The 18744-nt window shown below is 50.1% G+C and overlaps 1 protein-coding gene across 2 annotated transcripts in view; it reads right to left on the bottom strand.

The window, feature by feature from the left end:
• Window positions 1–18744, bottom strand: part of Dnai2 (dynein axonemal intermediate chain 2) — a 31813-nt gene that overhangs the window by 4002 nt on the left and 9067 nt on the right. The window contains exons 4-11 of one of the 2 annotated variants that reach the window (XM_051179929.1): window positions 18393–18514; window positions 16219–16361; window positions 14274–14387; window positions 7736–7875; window positions 6444–6566; window positions 3695–3918; window positions 1306–1441; window positions 344–490 (exon numbers count right to left, since the gene is read on the bottom strand). In XM_051179929.1, coding sequence (XP_051035886.1) covers window positions 344–490; window positions 1306–1441; window positions 3695–3918; window positions 6444–6566; window positions 7736–7875; window positions 14274–14387; window positions 16219–16361; window positions 18393–18514 — 1149 coding nt within the window. The remainder of the gene's footprint in view (window positions 1–343; window positions 491–1305; window positions 1442–3694; window positions 3919–6443; window positions 6567–7735; window positions 7876–14273; window positions 14388–16218; window positions 16362–18392; window positions 18515–18744) is intronic. The other variant, XM_051179937.1, reaches the window with a different exon arrangement.

The following is an 18744-nucleotide window of genomic DNA, read 5'->3' as shown; positions in this document are numbered from 1 at the left end:
CCATGCTACTGGTGAATGAGCCCCAGGGTGGAGAGGGGGCAGTGTTGGCTCTCAGTGGCTCTGTCATCAGGCAGGTCACTTTCATTGTGGTCTTTGTGGACAAACGCTAAGCAGCCAAAAAGTCCCATTGTTTTACTCATCAAAACCACTTTGATTTACGGCTGAGAAACTAAAGTCTGGGCATGCTGAGTGACCCGGCCAGGACTACTGAATGCTAGCAACGGAGCAAGGGCAGATCAACAGTTTGCTAACACCGCGCTGCCCTGGCTATCAGCGACAAACCATTTCTCCTTACTTGGCCGGGTCAGAACCTGTACCGAGTGGGCCTTGCCCTGGCACTCACAGAAGACGCTATGTTCTTCTCATTCCTCTGCAGGGTGGAGAGACCACTGGAGACCTCCAGCAGCGTGGTCGTTCCAAGCTGGGAGCCACAGGCGATGAGACAGCCGGTGTCCTGAACCCGCAGGCAGAACAGGGCTTCATCACACACCTGTTCAAGGGGCCAGCAGAAACAGGTTGAGCAGGAAAGAAAACCGAAGTCACAAATATCCTGTTATGTGGTCCTGTTCAAACACCCCCAGTAACCCAGCCTTCCATGGTGGATGAAGTTCATTGGCTGCCGAGACCCTCGTTGTTGGTCTAGCGCCATTCATGCTATGGATCACTGAGCTCCCTGGCCTTCCCTTGGCGCCAGGCAGTGGTCTCAGCTACAGTTTGCTAATACAGGGTGATGGGGAGCTGCAGAGAATCTGTGTATAGGGGGCCTGAGTCAGTGCATATAGGGGTCACTATTGGGGAAGGGAGAAAATGTTTGCTTCTCTTAAATTATCTACTGTTCTACTGTTGTTTGAGTCTGGGTCTCATGTAGTCCAGGTTGGTCTTGAACTCACTATGTAGACAAGAATGGCTTTGAACTTCTTATCCTCTGGCTGTACCACTACACCTGGTTTCTGCCATGCTAGAGACAGAGACAGAACCCAGGGCCGTGTGTACACTAAGCAAGTGTCCTTGTGGTCCTAGCACAAACTCAGACTTGGTGAAGTACCTACCTTGCCATTGTCTGGCACCTCCAGCCCTTCCCTTCTGTTTAAATTCCCTGGGACAATTCTTCTACATCGTCTCCTGGTCCCTCACTTCTGTAGGAACCCATGTTCCCGAGGCCAGAGTGCAGCTGGGCAGAAGTCATTGCCCAGAGAGACCCCGTGCAAGTGCACCTACCCAGAGCAGCAGCACCAAGACGCACATACATGCACCCAACCCCCAACCCATCCAGAAAGGGCCCCAGAGGAAGGGGAGACGTGTGACCTTCAGGCTGAGGGCAGGGTCACACTGCTTGAACACCAAGTCCCAGATGTCCAGGGTCCCATCCATCTTGGTGGTGAAGAAAACTGCTGGTCTCACGGGGCTCCAGGCTCCATCAGAGAGGTAAGCCATGTGGTACCTGAAGGAGCCGTGCCGTGAGTCAGAGCCCGAGTCAGAGGAGCGCTGAGGCTCGCCCGTCCATGGCCTCTCTCACGGAGGGTCCCCCAGGGTCTCTGAGTCCTTGTGGGTAGGAAGTTCTTCCTTGGGTCTGACCTCTAGGATGCCAGCCTCATTCTCTCATGCTTCTCAGGGTGAACTTCACAGGGATCTGGGGGTGTGGCTCGCCCCCATCCGCTGCTGGGCATTGGTGGTTCTCACAGTGTCAGACTTACTGGAACTGGGATCCACTGTGGGGACCCAGGAAAGACATGCCTAGGGAGGTCACAGTTCTGAGATGGGGGTTGGCTCTATTTCCTTCTGGCCCTCGTTTGGATTTTCAAAAGCTTGTTTGGTGAACAGGAAATAAATTTGTCAATAATTTTAAAAACAAAGTCTATGTGTGCCGGCGTGTTTGTGTCACAGTGTGAGGGTTCTGAGGATCAAACACAGGCTGTCTGGCTTGATATCAGTGCCTTCATCCATTGTGTGATATTTTAAAATTCTCTCCTCTCTCTCTCTCTCTCTGTCTCTCTCTCTCTCTCTGTCTCTCTCTGTCTCTCTCTCTGTCTCTCCCTCCCTCCCTCTCTGTCTGTCTCTCCCTCCCTCCCTCCCTCCCTCTCTGTCCCTCCCTCCCTCCCTCCCTCCCTCCCTCTCTATCCCTCCCTCCCTCCCTCCCTCCCTCTCTGTCTCTCCCTCCCTCCCTCCCTGTCTGTCTGTCTCTCACTGCCTGAGCTTTCTTCTAAACCCACTCCCACTCCCACAAAGATGTATGCCTGAGGTTAGACTACATTTTCAGGTTTCATTTGCTACTAAGCCTGCGAACAAAGTTGATCCACGGTGGAAGAAATAAAAGATCCAAACAAAAAGAAACTCTGGTTTTTTTTTTTTTTTTTTTTTTTTTTTTTTTTTTTTTTTTTGCAGACAGGGTCTCACTGTATAGCTCTGGCTGGCCTGGAACTGGGAGAGATCCACCTGCCTTTATCTCCTGGATATGGGGTGGGGGGTGGGGGTGGGGTTGCAACACCATGCCCAGCTGACTGGAGATCTTATTTAGTTTTATTTCTACTTCCTGTGCATTGGTGTTTTGCCTCCATGTGTGTCTGTGTGAGTGTCAGATCCACCGACAGTTGTGAGCCACCATGTGGTTGCTGGGAATTGAACCCAGGTCCTCTGGAAGAGCAGACTGTGCCTTAACCTGGAGCCATCTCTCCAGCCCCTAGCTGAAGACTTTTGAAAGCGGTGCATAGCTTTTAGTGGAAGTGTATCCCAAACACTGCATGGGACATATTTATACTAAAAACCCTTCCCTGGCTTTGGCTGGGTGTGGTGACACGGGCTTTTCTTTTCTTTATTTATTCCAGACAGGGTTTCTCCATGCAGCCCTGGCTGTCCTGGAACTCCTCTTTTTGTAGACCAGGCTGGCCTCAAACTCACGGAAACCCACCTGCTTCTGCTTCCTGAGAGCTGGAATTAAAGGCGTGCGCCACCAACTCCCAGCAACACAGGCTTTTAATCTCAGCGCTTGGGAGGTAGAGGCAGTGTCTTAGGGTTTCTTTGGCTGTGATAAAACACCATGAGCAGAACCATGAGCAGAAGCAGCTTGGGGAGGAAAGGGTTAATTTCCTCTTCTGCTTCCATCATCCAGGGAAGTCAAGGCAGGGACCAGTCTAGTCTATATAGAGAGTTGTAAGCCAATCAGGTCTACACAGTAAGACCCTGTCTCAAAACAAATAAACAAAAAACCAAACCAAACAACCCCCCAAAAAAAAAACAAAAAACAAAAAACAAAAACCCTGCAATGTTAGGCAGACATGGTGGCACACACCTCTCCAGTACATGGGAGGTAGAGGCAGAAACTCAAGGAATTCAAGGTCGTCATTGGAACACCCTTTAAAACAACAACAACAAACATTTTAAATAAAATGTGAATTTCACTGGGGATGTGGTATATATACAGGCATTATCGAGTTTGTTTTTTGTTTGTTGGCTGGTTTTTATTGTTTTGTTTGTGGGGCTTTTTGTTGTTGTTATTCTTGTTTTAGACAAGGTCGTTCTATGTAGCTCAGGCTGCTTCAAACTTGGAATCCTCCTGCCTTGGCCTCCAGAATGCTGGGACAGAGGGCTGGGGTGACAGGCATGAGCCACCACACCAAGTGTCTGAAGTGGGTCCCTGTGTCCCTTCTGTTCCTCTCTATCACCCCCTCCCCCCCTTCCTCACCCCACCCCCGCTTACCTAGTCCACATGATAGATGACTCCCGACTGTCCTCAGACCAGATGCGGGCCGCCCAGTCACCGACAGTCAGGAAGTTCTTCGGGTAGAAGGGGTTTCTCTGCAGGGCGTAGATGGGGCCGTGGTGGCCGGAGAAGGTACAGACGATCTTCTCGGCTGAAGTCTTAGCCTTGCGGTTGCAGGAGACAACGATGCCCTGCTCTGTGCCCACCATGAACTTGGTTGGCTGTGGAGGGGACAACAGAAGGCAGAGGTGTCGTGAGACATCAGCTCTAAGCTGGACTCGCGTGACCCGTGGCCGGCTTCCGCTGTTCCACTTCCCAGCATCTCTGGGAGGGTTCCTGAGGCCTTCAGACTTAATAAGAGCTTCCTTGGCTCTTCTGTTCCCTAGAGGGTCATTAGGAGGTCCCTCCTCAGCATCACTGTATGCACTCTGCAGTGTGTGTGTGTGTGTGTGTGTGTGTGTGTGTGTGTGGTGAATATGCACTTGTATGAATTGGTATGTAGAGTCCAAAGGAGGCTTTGGGTGTCTCCCTTTATCCATCTGCCTTATTCCTTTGAGGCAGGGTCTCTCACTGAACTTGGAGTTCTTGTTTTTCAGATTGGCTGGCAGCCAGTAAGCCCCAATCAGCCTCCTATCTCCCTCCGTTTCGCCACAGCACTGGAGTTAGAGGATAGCAGGTGCTCACCCGGGCCAGCTGTCCAGCCCCAGTAAGCATTCTGTCATAAGGAGTTTGGATACTAGTTTATATGTAGAATAACCATGGCCAGGGTGAGCACAGTGTGGCTCTGATCATGCAGAAGTCATCTCTGGCGTCTCTTTTGGTGACAATCGCTCAAGCACTGCCTAGTCTGGATGTCACTGAACTCAGAACAGGTTCCAGCCAGCACACAGAAAGGCACCTGTTGGTCAGTGACCTCCAGGAGCTGCCTCTCTGTGCAGGGTGCCTCCTCCCACCAAGCCTGGAAAGTCCATCTGTGACCATCTGGGGGCACAGGTGTGTCTCAAAACAAAACAGTAACAAAAAAAAAAAAAAAAAAAAAACCAACAACAATCAGGGGCCGAAGACACGGCTCAACAGCACCTGCTGCCAAGTCTGACCACCTGAGCTTGATGCCCAGTCCACAGGTGCATTGCAGGCGTGCCAGTGCATGTGCGTGTGCGCGAGGTCATGCACATAAACAGGTACATGCACACACAAAGCTGAAATGAACTTTAAAAATTAAAAAGAAGAAAAGGGTTAGGAGTGCAGCTCAGCCGGCAGAGGCAGGGTCAGAAGTTCAAGGTTACCCCTTAACACTTAGCTAGTTTGAGGCCAGCCTGGACTAAATGAGACCCTGCTTTAAGAGAAAGGAAAGAAGGAAGGAAGAAAGGAGGGAGAGAGGGAGGGAGGGAAGGAGGGAGGGAGAGAGAGAGGGAGGAAAGGAAGGAGGGAGGGAGGGAGGGAGAGAGGGAGGAAAGGAAAGAGGGAGGGAGGGAGACAGACAATTGCTTGCACGACGCTTCTCTTTGATGTCCCTAGAGTAGGCTAGGTCATCGAGGTACAAAGAGTGATGAGAATAGCTTGGGTCTCAGAGGGATGGAGATGGGGACCTGTTTGTCTCACAGGTACAGGGTTTCAGTTTTGTTTTACATTTGTTCTGGCAGAAGAGCTAGTTACTGGGGAGGAAATCATATGCTTCGTTTTGAACATTTGAAAAATCAGTTAAAACGAGTCCTAGGCAAAGAGCCTTGGTAGATCTCTCTCTCTCTCTCTCTCTCTCTCTCTCTCTCTCTCTCTCTCTCTTCTTGGGCATAGGGTCTCACTATGTAGCCCTACCTGTCCTGCAACTTACTGTGTAGACCAGGCTAGCCTTGAACTCCCGCCTGTGTGGCCGTGCTGGGACTAAGGCACAAACCATCAAGGGTGAGTCAGCAGAACCCACACAGCTATGAGGAAGTACCATCATATTTATCAGTGGCTCCTGCCCACCCAGGCTCTTTCTGCTCTGTCCCGATGGTAAATAAAATGTCACAGCTTAATAAAGAGCTTCAGCTTTGAGATGGGGAAATCCCTGAGCCACCGGTGGGGATGGGTGTGTGACACTGGGTGGAGCCCTTCACAGCGGTCAGAGGACCACTTCCAGGAGTCATTTTCCTTCCACAGTGGGATCCAGGGATTGAACTCAGGCCATGGGGTTTGTGCATTGGATGCTTTCACCCACTGAACCCTCTTTGGTGTCCTCTCGTTTTCTGTTTTTGTTTTGTTTTGTTTTGTTGTTGTTGTTTTTTGTTTCTGTTTCAAACAGGACCTCACATTTGCTATGTATGACCTTGAGCCCCTGACCTTTTCTGCCTCGTCTTGGAAGTGCTGGGGTTACAGACATGTACCAGCATTCCCGGCTCCTGGGGTTTCCTTGTCTTGGGTTTTCCATGTCACTTGAAAATTGTCCCAATGGTGTCTGTGCTCTGGCTTCCCACCAGGCTCCTCTGCTCTTCCTTCCTTCCTCAACACCTTTTTCTTCCTCTGAGGAAGGGAAAGTAACCAGCCTGGGGCCTCAGATGAAGCCAAAGCAGCGCGGGTACTGGTTCTGGCCAGCTCACAAGGGCTGGCTTCAAGCCAGTGAACACGGTGGCCTTTGTGGAGGTGCTCTGCTGCCCCCTGCTGAACAATTACGGTAAAGCCTCGGGAAGGAAAGGCTTCTTCCTCCTTGCATCTCCTACATCAGCCGGGATTGAGCATAGCCCCAAGCAAGTGAAGAAACACCCACCAAAGTAGACTCGAACTCCAAGGAGATTGCGCCCAGGGCGTTCTCTAGCTGTTCCTTTCTGGAGATGTCCATGATGACCACCTCGGTGGGCTCGCTGATCTTGCGGATGTCCCACCACATGACCTGGCATGGGAAGACCAAGGAGAAATTGAGGGCCCGGCTTTCGCCGCCCCCCCCCCCAAACAATCCGGGGCCTCAAAGGATGTGGGGCCAACGAGAACAAACACATTTGTAAGGCTTGCTCACAAAGGCCAACTGTATACAATTCAGATGCCGCCGCCGGCACAAGACTCGCCCTGTACAGCAATAAGTAGCAAGGTGAAGACAGGACCCAGGCATGGGGATATGCGCCTGTAGCCCCAGCATCCAGGAGGCGGAGGCAGTAAGTTCAGTAGTTAGGGGCAAACCTGGACTACATGAGATCCAGTCTGAAAACAGAAACAAACAACAACAACAACTCAAAAGCAGGGTAGCATTCCCACTGCCAGCAACACACGCTATAGATTTGCCAAGGCCTGGGCACAAATGCACTTCTCACTGATTTCTTGTGTGATGCTAACAGAATGTAAAATCTTCTTCAACAAATCATAACATAGCCACACCAAGCAGTCAACAGGCACAGTAATCATGCTTCATGAAATTTGAAGCGGCTGCTGAGTGGTCAGGGGACACAGCAGGCACAGACAGGTGTCACGTGTGCAAATTGGGGAGGGAGAACAGAGAGATATGGGGGGGTCCTTGACTATGCAGAGAGCATCTCTCAGAACAGACACAGACAACTAACATCCCAGGGAGGGGCTGGGGGGGTGGCATTTCAGAAACTGCCCTTGAATCTTTGGGATTATCCACTATTCCCTGTTAAAAGGGGAGAAGTTAGGGCAGTGAGATGGCTCAGCCGGTAAAGGTGCTTGGTACCAAACCTGAAGACCTGGGAGACCTGACCTTGATTCCCAGCACCCACACGATCGCCATGGACCATTCTCCCTCTCCCTCTCCCTCTCTCTCTCTCTCTCTCTCTCTCTCTCTCTCTCTCTCTCTCTCTCTCTCTCTCTCTCTCTCTCTCTCTCCCTCTCTCTCAGGAGAGAGGGCTGAAGGTACAGCTTGGTGGTAGAATGCCTCCTATGCTCAAGGCCCTGGATTTCAGCCCAGCAATGTGCAATAAAAGAATCGACAGAAAAGCAAACAGAAGGCGATGCTCTGAATGTTTCTCATGGCCCTCTCCTCTCTCTCCTCTCTCCCCTCCCCTCCCTCCCCTCCTCTCCCTTCCTCTCCAGGGTCCAGCCAGGTGGTACCTGCCCATCCGTAGATGCTGAGAAACACTCGGTGCCTGTCTTTGACTGCAACCAGATGGTGCCATACACTGGGTCTCGGTGGCTGAACTCGATGGTGGACAGCTCTGCCACCAGGCTGCCCTTCCTGGTGTCCCAGCAGGCTGACAGGGGAGAAGATGAGACTGTCAACTGAAGGTGTCAGAAAAGCGAACTAACCAAACCTGCAGTAAAGCTCTTCTGTGACTGAGCAGAGTTGAAACTCTGAGTTCGAGACCACCCTGGTCTACATATTGAGTTCCAGGCCAGCCAGGGCTACATAGTCAGATCCTGTCTCGAAATAAACAAAAATAAGCCACAGATAGCATGTGAGGCCTGCAACAGGCTTCCTGCACTTTTATAACCCACCTGCCTGTTATTTTCACTGGTGTTTGGCAGTGGGAGGTGGGTGTGCATTTGTTTTGTTTTGGGTTCCTTGAGGCAAGGTCTCATGTAGCCCAGGCTGGCCTCAAACTTGCTGTATAGCTAAGGATGGCCTTGACACACTGAGTCTCCTGCCTCCACCTCAGGAGTTCTGGGCTTGTAGGCTTGCGCCATCACTTGAGGCTCCACCACTGTCTCTGAGAAAAGCCTGGGTTGGTGGTTTTCTGCTGTTCAGCTCTAAGAACTTTGGGGAACTATTGCTACATTGTTCCTTAGTATCTGGTGTAACCCTTCCCTGCTTCCGTGGTCACTCATACTTGACTCTACAACTGTCTTTCACTTCCCTTTGAGGTGACAGCTGTGTTTGGGGGCTGGTGTGTGCGTGCATGCGTGGGTGTGTACATGTAGGAAGCATGGGATTCCTTCCCAATAAGGAGTGGAACTGGAGAGATGCTGCTTCTCTGAGTTTGGCTTTCTAGAGACAAGGCTACATCCGAACCAGCCTACACTTTCTACGAGCTGCACACAATCTATGCAGAGATCCCATTGTGCCTACGCCCCGATGAAGCTCCCTGTTGCATGAACACGACGCTGCAAGAAACTCATGGAGGGACAGTTGGAGAGATGGCTCTGAGGGTAAAGGTCATTGTCATGAAGCCAGATGACCTGGGTTGGATTCTCCAAACCCACCTGGTAGCTCACAACCATCTGTAAATCCAGTTCCAGGGGATCCATTATCTTTTCTGGCAACTAGACTTATACATGGTGCACAAAATAAATAAATCTAAAAAAAGTTAATAACACATAATAATAAACAAAGCAGGCTGCCGGGACAGCTCATCAGGCAAAGGAGCCTATTACAGCCTGATAACCTGCGTTTAACCCCTGAGATCCACGTGGAGTAAAGAACCAACTCCACCAAGTTGTCCTCTGACCTCTACACCCATGCAGTGGTATACATGTGCCCCTCTGTCTCAGTTAGGGTTTCGATTGCTGTGAAGCGATACCATGTCCATGGTAATTGGGGTGGCCTGGTTACAGTTTCAGAGGTTCCGTCTGTTGTCATCATGGTGGGGAACGGGGCAGCGTGCAGACAGGCGTGGTGCTGGAGCTGAGAGCCCTGTATCTTGCAGGCAACAGGAAGCCAGCTGAACCCTGGACAGCATCCTGAGCACAGGGCATCTCAAAGCCCGCCCCCACAGTGACACACTTCCTCCAAAAAGGCCACACCCACTCCAACAAAGCCACCCGTCCTAATAGTGCCATTCCCTATGAGATTATCGGGGCCAGTTACATTCAAACTGCCACACCCTCCAACACAATAAAGCTTTACATTGTATATTAAAAGTTTAAAAAGAGAGCTGGAGAGATGGCCCACTGATTAGTTTGCTGCTCTAGCAGAGGATCAGAGTTTCCAGATAGGGCTGGAAGAAGGCCCACTGGTTAAGAATGTTTGCTGCTCTAGCAGAGCTCTGGAGTTCCTAGACAACTCACAACGCCTGTATCCAGCTCCAGGGGGATCTGACGCTCTCTTCTGGCCTCCTCAGAACTACACACACACACACACACACACACACACAGAGAGAGAGAGGGGGGGGGGAGAGAGAACAGACACCTAAGAGAAGTTTTTAAAAAGAAAAGAAACGAGCTGGAGAGATGGCTCAGAGGTTAAGAGCACTGACTGTTCTTCCAGAGGACATGGATTCATTTCCCCGTACCCCATGGCAGCTGTCTGTAACTCCAGTTCCAGGGGATCCAACACCCTCATACAGACATTCATTCAAGCAAAACACCAATGCACATAAAATTAAAATAAATTAAAAGAAAGGAAGGAAGAAAGAAAAACTCATGGGTGTGATTCAGTTTTTCCATTTTGCCTGCCTGCTTCCTGCCCTGATGTATCTGGCTTTCCCTTCCCCCTGAGGGCCATCAAGGATCAACATACTTACTCAGAACCAATTCCAGGAAAGATGATTTTTTTAAACCAGCAGACATACTTACTTGCTCTTAAGTTTTGACCTAGTAGCCCCCAAGTCCAAGGCTATTTTGTTCCTGGCCAGGCCAGGCCCAGAAATGTGTTCTTTTGACTAACTAGCTCTGAGAAATAATGCTCCCAGATGGGTCCTGTGGTCCCAGATGTCACGGCTGTCTCCTTCCTATGGTAGCAGGGCCCCAGAGCTCAGCTGTTGTAAGCCAGTATGAAAAACCACCGAAAGGCGTCATGAATAATGAGTGAGGAGGGCTGCTGAATAAGTCATGACAACAGCTTGGTCTTTATGGCTCAGACAATGGATAATATGGCAGGAAAATGTATGTGGCCTAGAGCTGTGGCACAGCCCGGCCGCTCCCTTGGGGATGCATTAGGCCTCAGAGAAATAGACCTGGACTTTTTTTCTCAGGGAAGCAGGAGTTTAAGGCTAGCCTGGGCTACAAAGTACGACATGGTCCTTAAAGTAAAAATACATTAGGAAGCTGGAGAGATGGCTCAGTGATTAAGAGTGTATACTACTCTTGCAGAGACCAGAATTGGGTTCCCAGCACTCAAAATGGGAGTCTCCCAACTGCCTGTAACTCTGATGCCCTCTTCTGGCCTTGAAGGGCACTGCACTCATGTGCTCACCCACAGATATACATAATCAAATAACAAAATATAAAAGCAAACCAGAAAAACAAGAGCAATTAAACACGAAGCAAAGCTAAGCATAGTGGCTCAGATTTATAATACCAGAGCTCAGAAGCTGAGGCAGGAGAATTAATGCAACTTTGAGACCAGCCTAGGCTACACAGTGAGTTCAAGTCCTGTATGTATTTCATACGGAGACCCTGCCTTACAAAATAAAATGACAAAATATTTAAAAAAAAAAAACCAAATATCCAGGAATGGTGGTGTGTGCCTTTAATCTAAGCACTCAGGAGGTAGAAGTAGGCAGATCTCTGAGTTTGAGGCCAGCCTGGTCTACAAAGCAAGTTCCAGGACAGCCAGGGCTACACAGTGAGAGCCTCTCTTAAATAAACAGAAATGAGAGCTGGATGTGGAAAGCAAACCCAGCACTTGGGAGGTGGAGGCAGCCTGGGCACATGGGCGCGCACGCGTGCGCGCGCGCGCGCACACACACACACACACACATATACACACACCTGGGCACATATACATACACACACATATACACACACACGGGCACATAGATACACACACACACACACCTGGGTACATGTATACACACACACACACACACACACAGCTGAAACAGAAAATGAAATAAAAATGGAAGTAAAAAAGTAAGTGAAAGATTGACAAATTGACAAAGCTCTTGATTGACTAAAATAAACAAACAGAAAAGCTCAAATGACCAAAAGCATACAAGAATCATGGATGCCGAGCGATGCATCAAAGACCTGGGTAACCTAGATGGAGTGGAAACATCCTAGAACAACAGATTCAGAATCAAACCTGGCACAGTAGGGGCACATCTGTAATCTCAGAACTCGGGGAGTGGAGGCACAAGGATCGTAAGTTCAAGATCAACCTTGGCTACATAGTGAGTTCAAGTCCAGCTTGGCTACATGAGACTCTATGTCAAAAAGAACACGGAGGGGGAAGCGAAAGAGAAGGGGGGTGTCAAGTTAAGAGCCACAAGTGGGAGGATTGGATTCATTCATTAGCTTCCAATAAGAAAGACCCAGGGGCTGAGAGATGCCCCAGGGGCTGAGAGATGCCCCAGGGGCTGAGAGATGCCCCAGGGGCTGAGAGATGCCCCGGGTAAAGGTGCTTGCCACCAAGCCTGGCCAGCTGAGTTCAGTCCCCAGGACACACATGGTGAAACATGAGAACGGATCCCTACCCTACATGTCCTCCGCCTCTCACAGACTCACGTGGCAACTAAGTGCCACCTGCCACCTCACCCCCAGCCTCCTCATCAGAACCGCCTTTCGGAGCTCACTGTGCACCCTTAAGAAAAGATTGTCCCTTGTAGACTGTACTCTAGCAGGGTTGTCATTGGGACCTTAGGAAAAGGACTCTCTGTCTCTGTCTCTCTCACACACAATAAATGTAATATACATAAACAAACAAACATGCCCACGTGTTTATGTGGGACCTAGCTGGAGGAAGTGTGTCTCTGGGAGAGACAGCCTTACTTAACTCCCAAAACCTATGCTCCCTGGTGAGGGCCTGCAGTGAGAAGCCCCTTTTGCAAGCTCCTCCCACCACCAAGGACCTGCCCACTCCAGCTGCCACGTTTTCCTCAGCGTGGTGGACGGGTTCCCTCAGGAGCCTTTTCATCCCTTCCCTTCAGTCTCTCCTCTCAGATGTGTGTCTCAGCAATGGGAACTGTGGCTAACACAGGAGGAGATGCTTCCCAGCGTCACCCACACCCTCCCTAGACCGGACTCCATGATAGACAACCCTCACATTCCTCCATGGCTGACCCTGGACCTGGACTTTATTTAACTATAGCTTTAAAAGAAAACAAAATCAAAGCTACATTTGCTGGGGCTGTGGTGGCTCGTTCCTTTCATCCCAGCACCTGGCAAATCTCTGAGTTTGAGGCCAGCCTGATGTACAAAGTGAGTTCCAGGACAGCCAGAGCTATGTAGAGAAACACTGTATCGAAAAACCAAAGCAAACACCCTACATTTTATTTACTTATTATGCACATACATGTGTCTGGGCACCCATGTACCACGGCACACATGAGAAGGTCAGAGGACAGCTGCTGTCCCTGACTACTGAAAGCATGGAAATACAGCCTAACTCTCCAATGACCACGGGGCGTTAGAAGTTTAAAAATATCCACCAGCATGTATTTAAAACTCACCCTAGCTACGTGCAAAGCTCAGGAAAAAGGGAGCACATGAAATAGCCCGGTCACCATGACCGGTTTCAGGAAATTGTTATTATTATTCATAATCACCTAGTTTCTGAGGAATGTTGTTATTCTCAACAACAGTCTGGTTTCTGGAAATTGTTATGGGTCATCTTGCTCAAAAAGTCACAACCACCCAAGTTTTGAACTGTCCCAAGGCCTTGCTTTCTGGCTGAATAAAGATAACAGGAGATGAGCTGACCAGCCTCATATCTAACTTTAGTAAACTGCTTGCGGAACCCCCGTCCCAAACCCTAACTGCCAATTATCACTCCACCCAGGAGCCAACATCAATACAGAGATTGATTGGCCCACACCACGTGGGATCTTGACACTTTGGGATGATTGGTTTGGTGTGTGGGCTTTGTTATAAACCCTATAAAAACTGTCTCAATTCTGCCCTGGGGGTCCTCAGTCCTCTACCCCTGTGTGGCGTATGATTGTGGACCCCAGTGCACTTGGAATAAAAAATTCCTCATGCAGTTTGCATCAAGACTGCTTCCCATGAGAAATTTGGGGTGTCACCTTTCCTGAGTTGGAGCATGAAGGTCCACACTCTGCAGGTCTTTCGCTACCATGTGGCTTACACAGGTCAACTCGGGTTTTCAGATTTCCTTTACCCATGGAACCATCTCCCTCCTGTTGCGTGATATCTGATCACACTGTGAAGCCTGAGGTTGCGTTATTTACTGGAAAAACATGTTTCTAGTTGTGTGGCTCAGCCCGCACACACCTTTAATCCAAGAGCTTTCTGCTTGAATACTAGAAACAGGATTAAATAAAGTCAACCATAGGTCAAGAGGCGGGGCAAGCAACCGCTTCACAGGAAGTGAACATACAATTATCAAGGAAAAAACCACAGAGACTAAGGAGGAGTCAGGAGGGTGGATAGAGAGACCCACAGCAAGTGGAAGCAGAGCGGGGCCACTTTCCGTTTGATGAGACTTGTTGGAGATGTCGGGAGGCATTGGCTGAGGAGGAGGTCAGCCGGTTATTTTCTCTGCCTCTCTGAGCTAGCAGAACAATTGAGATTTTGTCAAAGACAACAATGAGTTATGTATTTTAAAAAGCCTTCTTTGCTGCCTGCCGACGTTAGATTTACCTGAATGAGTATGTCTGGAGGCTAGCCCAAAGTGTCAGCAAACCTTGACTCCCTGGGGACTTCAGTGTTAGCTTCCTGAATGGTCTGCCTGCTAAGTCCAGGCTGGGCCCTGGTGGCCACGTGGGTTAGAGATGTCCCGCATGGCTGCTGGCCGGGGCAGGGGTCTCCTTACCTATCTGCCCATTGTAGCAGCCCCCTAGGAGCACGTGGGAATCCTTGGGGTTGTACTCCAGGGTAATGAGAGGAGACGATGGCTTCAGGGTAATCTCAGGTCTGTTGGGGTTTTCTAAAGTAAAGAGGGGGAGTCCATTAGGCCCGCATAGATAAAGGACGGGGCTGACCGGGTTAAGCCATCTGCGTGACACAGAGGGTAAAAAGATAGCAAGGGCCCTTCCTCCCCTTCTGGTCTCTTTTGCCTGAATCTTGGCTAGTGGCTTAATGGGGGGGGGACCTGGGGGCTGTATAGTCACCTATGGAATTCTAGTTCTAGTCCATTCCCCAGGTTTGGTAAGAAGTGAAATTTTGGTCCTGAGCTGGAAGGCTTGGAGGGAGTCCCAGTGAGTGAGTGAGTCATGAGTGGATGCGTACGTGTGTGTTCTTGACACAGGCACAGCCAAGGACCCCAGAGCCTCAGGCCCAGGGAGGAAGGGCTAAGCCTCGCCCCACCTTCATCCCACCCTGGGGGTGAGGCTCAAAGGGCAATGGTGATGCTTCCTTCAGCAGACTAGAATGAGTGTTGACAGCGTGTACAGAGAACGTCTACCATAGCCGCCTCCTCACCTTCACAGACTGAAGATGACCGGCCTTCGGGGGTCGATCCTAAGATTACCTAAGCCTGCCTCCTGGATCCAGCTGTACAATAACCCTGCCTCCTTGTTTGTTTGTATGTGCTAACCCCGTATCCTTGTTCAGCTGTTTGCAATAGCCCCACGTCTCTGTTCGCCTCTACACAGTGAACACACTGAGCTTCCTCAATACTGAGATTTCTCCAGCACAGAGCTCACAAGGCCCTGCCTCAGCCCTCAGTGTGTGTCCGTGTTTGCCTTTTTCTCCATTTCTTTGCTGCTTCCGCCAGCTCCAAGTCCCTGGATCCACGAATTGACGGCATCGAGAATGCTCTTGGGGCCGGGGAGATGGCTCAGTAGGTAAAGGCACTTGCTGCCCAAGCCCGGTGTGACCCAAGTTCAGTCCTCAGAGACCAGATAAAGGTGGAAGAAAAATGACCCCACAAAGTTGTCATCTGACCCCCACATGTGCACCGTGACACACATGCGCTCCCCCCAAACAATATCTTTCTGTCTTAAAAAAAAAAAAAAAAATCTACTCTCTTGCCAAAAAGTGGTGGCTCACGCCTTTCATCTCAGCACTCGGGAGACAGAGGCAGGCTGATTCCTGTGAGTTTGAGGCCAGCCTGGTCTACAGAGAGAGTTCCAGGACAGCCAGGGTTGGTTTACAGAGAAACTGTCTTAAAAAATAAAGATAAAAAACAAATAAACAAAAAAATTTACTGTCAGTTTCTTCCACCCAGGTCTGAGGACCAGGGCCGGAGCTGGAGGGGCCCTGGGTGAGGGTGGCTGTCAGAATCTGATGAGCTGTAGAAAGTAGTGGTGTGTCAGGTCTGAGTTACATGTCTACCTCGTTACCATTTCTCCCTGGGGAGAATGGTCTGTCCCTGCCTGCCAGGAGTGAAAGGCAAGGGTCAGGGAAGGTGGGATGGTTTCCCTCTACCTGGGTCCCTGCTTGGTCAGGTAGGAATTCTGTTATGGGGACCCCATGGCTCTGGGATCCCATGGATCTGGGTCTTAATGCCCTAGGTTAGCAATCTGGAGTTGGGCTGGGGAGTAGCAACTCCTAACATTCACAAGGCTGTGAAGTGTATCCCCAGTGTGGAAGGCAGATGTAGAGTGTACCAGAACTTTCCTGGTCTGGTTTGGCTCGATGGAGGTGTGCCTGCCTGCTCCCACACAGGAAGAGACAAGAGCCTCCCTCCTGCCCCTGGTGCCCCCTCCCCCGAGTGTCTCTGACCCCCTTGTTTCTAGCCTCAGCTCCCTGAGTTTGATGGCTTCTGACCTGACCCCACAGCCCTCCCTGGCCAGCGGAACCACCTCTTTCCTCACCCAGATCCCAGATGTAGGATTCGTGGCTCATGCCCATGGGGGCTCGCTGGAAGTTCAAGCAGGAATAAGCCACCGCCAGCTTCTTGTTGCCGTCAGGGTGCCAGGAGAGGTGTGTGGCTGTCCGCTTGATCTCCTGGGGATCCCTGGAGGGAAGGCAGAGGATTGGAGGGTAGCCCCCACCCATATCTGTGTCTATCAGATTCCTTTGCAAAAAATCCAAGTAGATCTAAACAACTGCTTTCACTTAGGAATTGATTTTACAAGGTTGAAGCTGAGGACTCGTGGCTCCTGCCTGTAATCCATCACTCAGGCCAGCTTAGGTTACAGACTAGATAAACCTTGTCTCAATAGATAAATAAATAGATGATACACAGCAAATCAATAAATAAATTAAGTAAATAAATAGAACAAAGCAGAAACCCTGAAGTTGACAAAGCTTCCTTAAATGGAAAGCCAATCTCAACAGCTCCACCTAGAGGGAATAGCCAGGGAAGCAGATGAACAAACTTCAGGCTAATTATATGTATATTTTTTTGAGGCAAGATCTCATGTATCCCAGGCTGAGGATGACCTTGAATTTCTGATTCTCCTGTGTCCACCTCCCAAGTGCTGAGATTGCTGGTGTGTACAGGGGCACTCAGTTTATAAAATATTGGAGATCGAACCCAGGGCTTTGTATATACTAGACACATACCAACACAGGCTGTGTCCCCAGCAAGGCGATTCCTGTATAGCCCTGACTGGTCTGATACTCCAATGTGTCACCACTACGGGCTGTAGTTTAACACATTTCTTTCCTTTTTTCTTTTTAAAGACAGGGGTTTTACTGTGTAGCCCTGGCTGTTGTGAAAAATCACTGTAAACAAGGCTGGAGTCTAACTCACAGACATCCGCCTGTCTCTGCCTCCAGAGTGCTGGGATCAAAGGCGTGCGCCACCATGCTGACCTAGTTTAAACACTTTTACCTGATGGAAGTTTTGACTGGGAGCCTTATCTCTTGATTATCAGGATAGAAGAGGTGGAAAAACCCAGCCAGTTCACTACTTGGTATTTGCCCAAATGAGTTCAAAACTCCTGTCCAGCTGGGCATGGCAGCACACCTCTAACCCTGACCCCATCCTAACAAAATAAAAGGGGGAGCTGGGGGATGTAGTTCAGTTGCTAGAGTCTTTGCCTACATGCATGAAGCTTGCTCCCCAGCCCCACGTAAAACAAGGGCTGTAATCCCAGCACTTGGGAGGCAGACGGAGGAATCCAGGGCTACTGTGTCTAGCCTGAGCTACAGAAGAAAGAAAAGAGGAGGGAGGGGAGGAGGGAGGGACGGAGGCGGAAGTGGGAGGAGAGATTCAGAGAAAGGAGGCAGACTGACGGGGCCACAAAGTGCAGAGCATTGTGTGGGTGCAGACATCGGTGACCATAAAAAGATCGGTGGGTGCCAGGAGTTGGAGGGCAGGAGAATGAGTAGTGAAAAACCTGCTCTGCATTGGACCCTAGTCCAAAGTCACAGACTGTGAGGCCCAACAGTGCCCCCTAGTGGAAACCATGGTCTCTGCATAGCAGAGATTTGGTCAATGATTTTTTTTTTGTTTTCCTTCTCTTTTCCCTTTAAGACCAGGTCTTATTATTTAGCCCAGACTGACCTCAGACTAACCACGTATCAGAGTCTGAGGATGACCTTGGACTCCTGATGTCCGTGCCTCTGCTTCTCAAGTGCTGGGATTACAGGTGTGTGCTACCATGAGTTTGGTTTTGGGTTTGACAAAGTTTGTAACCCGTACTGGCCTAGAACTTTCGGTCCTCCTGTCTCAGCCCGTTGGGTGCTAGGAATGTGGGTGCGTGAGACATCACACTGGCTGTATAGAAACCCCAAGGTTTGCTGTGCAGTCAGGGTGGGAGGTGGGGAGTGGTGTGAGATCTCTCTTCACTCCTACTCTGTTTTGCTGAGAGCCTAAAACTGTGTGAAAAACTAAAGTCAGCTACCTTTTAAAATATGTATTTATTGTGTGTGTCAGTGTTTTGCCTGCGCGTATGTATGTACCTCGCATGAATGCCCGGTGTAGGCCAGAGAGGGTATGAACTCCTCTACAGAGCCTGGGTTCGGTTCCCAGCATCCTCACTGGGAGGCTCAACTGCCACTCCAGTTCTGAGACCGGGCACCCTCCCTCTGGGGCTACCTGAAGACATTGATGGTCTTGGCTGAAGGGGCCTCTTCAGTTACCTCCACGGCCTCCTCGTCATCGAAGTACTCCTCGTAGATGTCAATGGCGTTGTTTTGCTTGATGCAGTGCTCCATGATCTGCGGAGACACCCAGAGTTCTCAGCTGTGAAGAGGGCTCTGGCCCTGCCCAGCAGGGCTATCCTATCCTACAGTCTGAGAAGGAACTCACACAGACTGGTCCCTGCCCTTGTTGCGTGGGGGAAATGTCACCTCCAAAGAGTTCCTGCTGGTTCTTGGGGATACAGGCATACAAGCATGGCCCACGTAGCATTTATGTCAAAGAAAAACCACCCCAAAGGCCCTCCCTG

This window comes from Phodopus roborovskii, unplaced genomic scaffold, assembly GCF_943737965.1.
Source record: "Phodopus roborovskii unplaced genomic scaffold, PHOROB, whole genome shotgun sequence".
Classification (NCBI taxonomy): Eukaryota; Metazoa; Chordata; class Mammalia; order Rodentia; family Cricetidae; genus Phodopus; species Phodopus roborovskii.
Note: the sequence above shows the minus strand (reverse complement) of the source record. Positions and strands in the feature narration are given on the sequence as shown.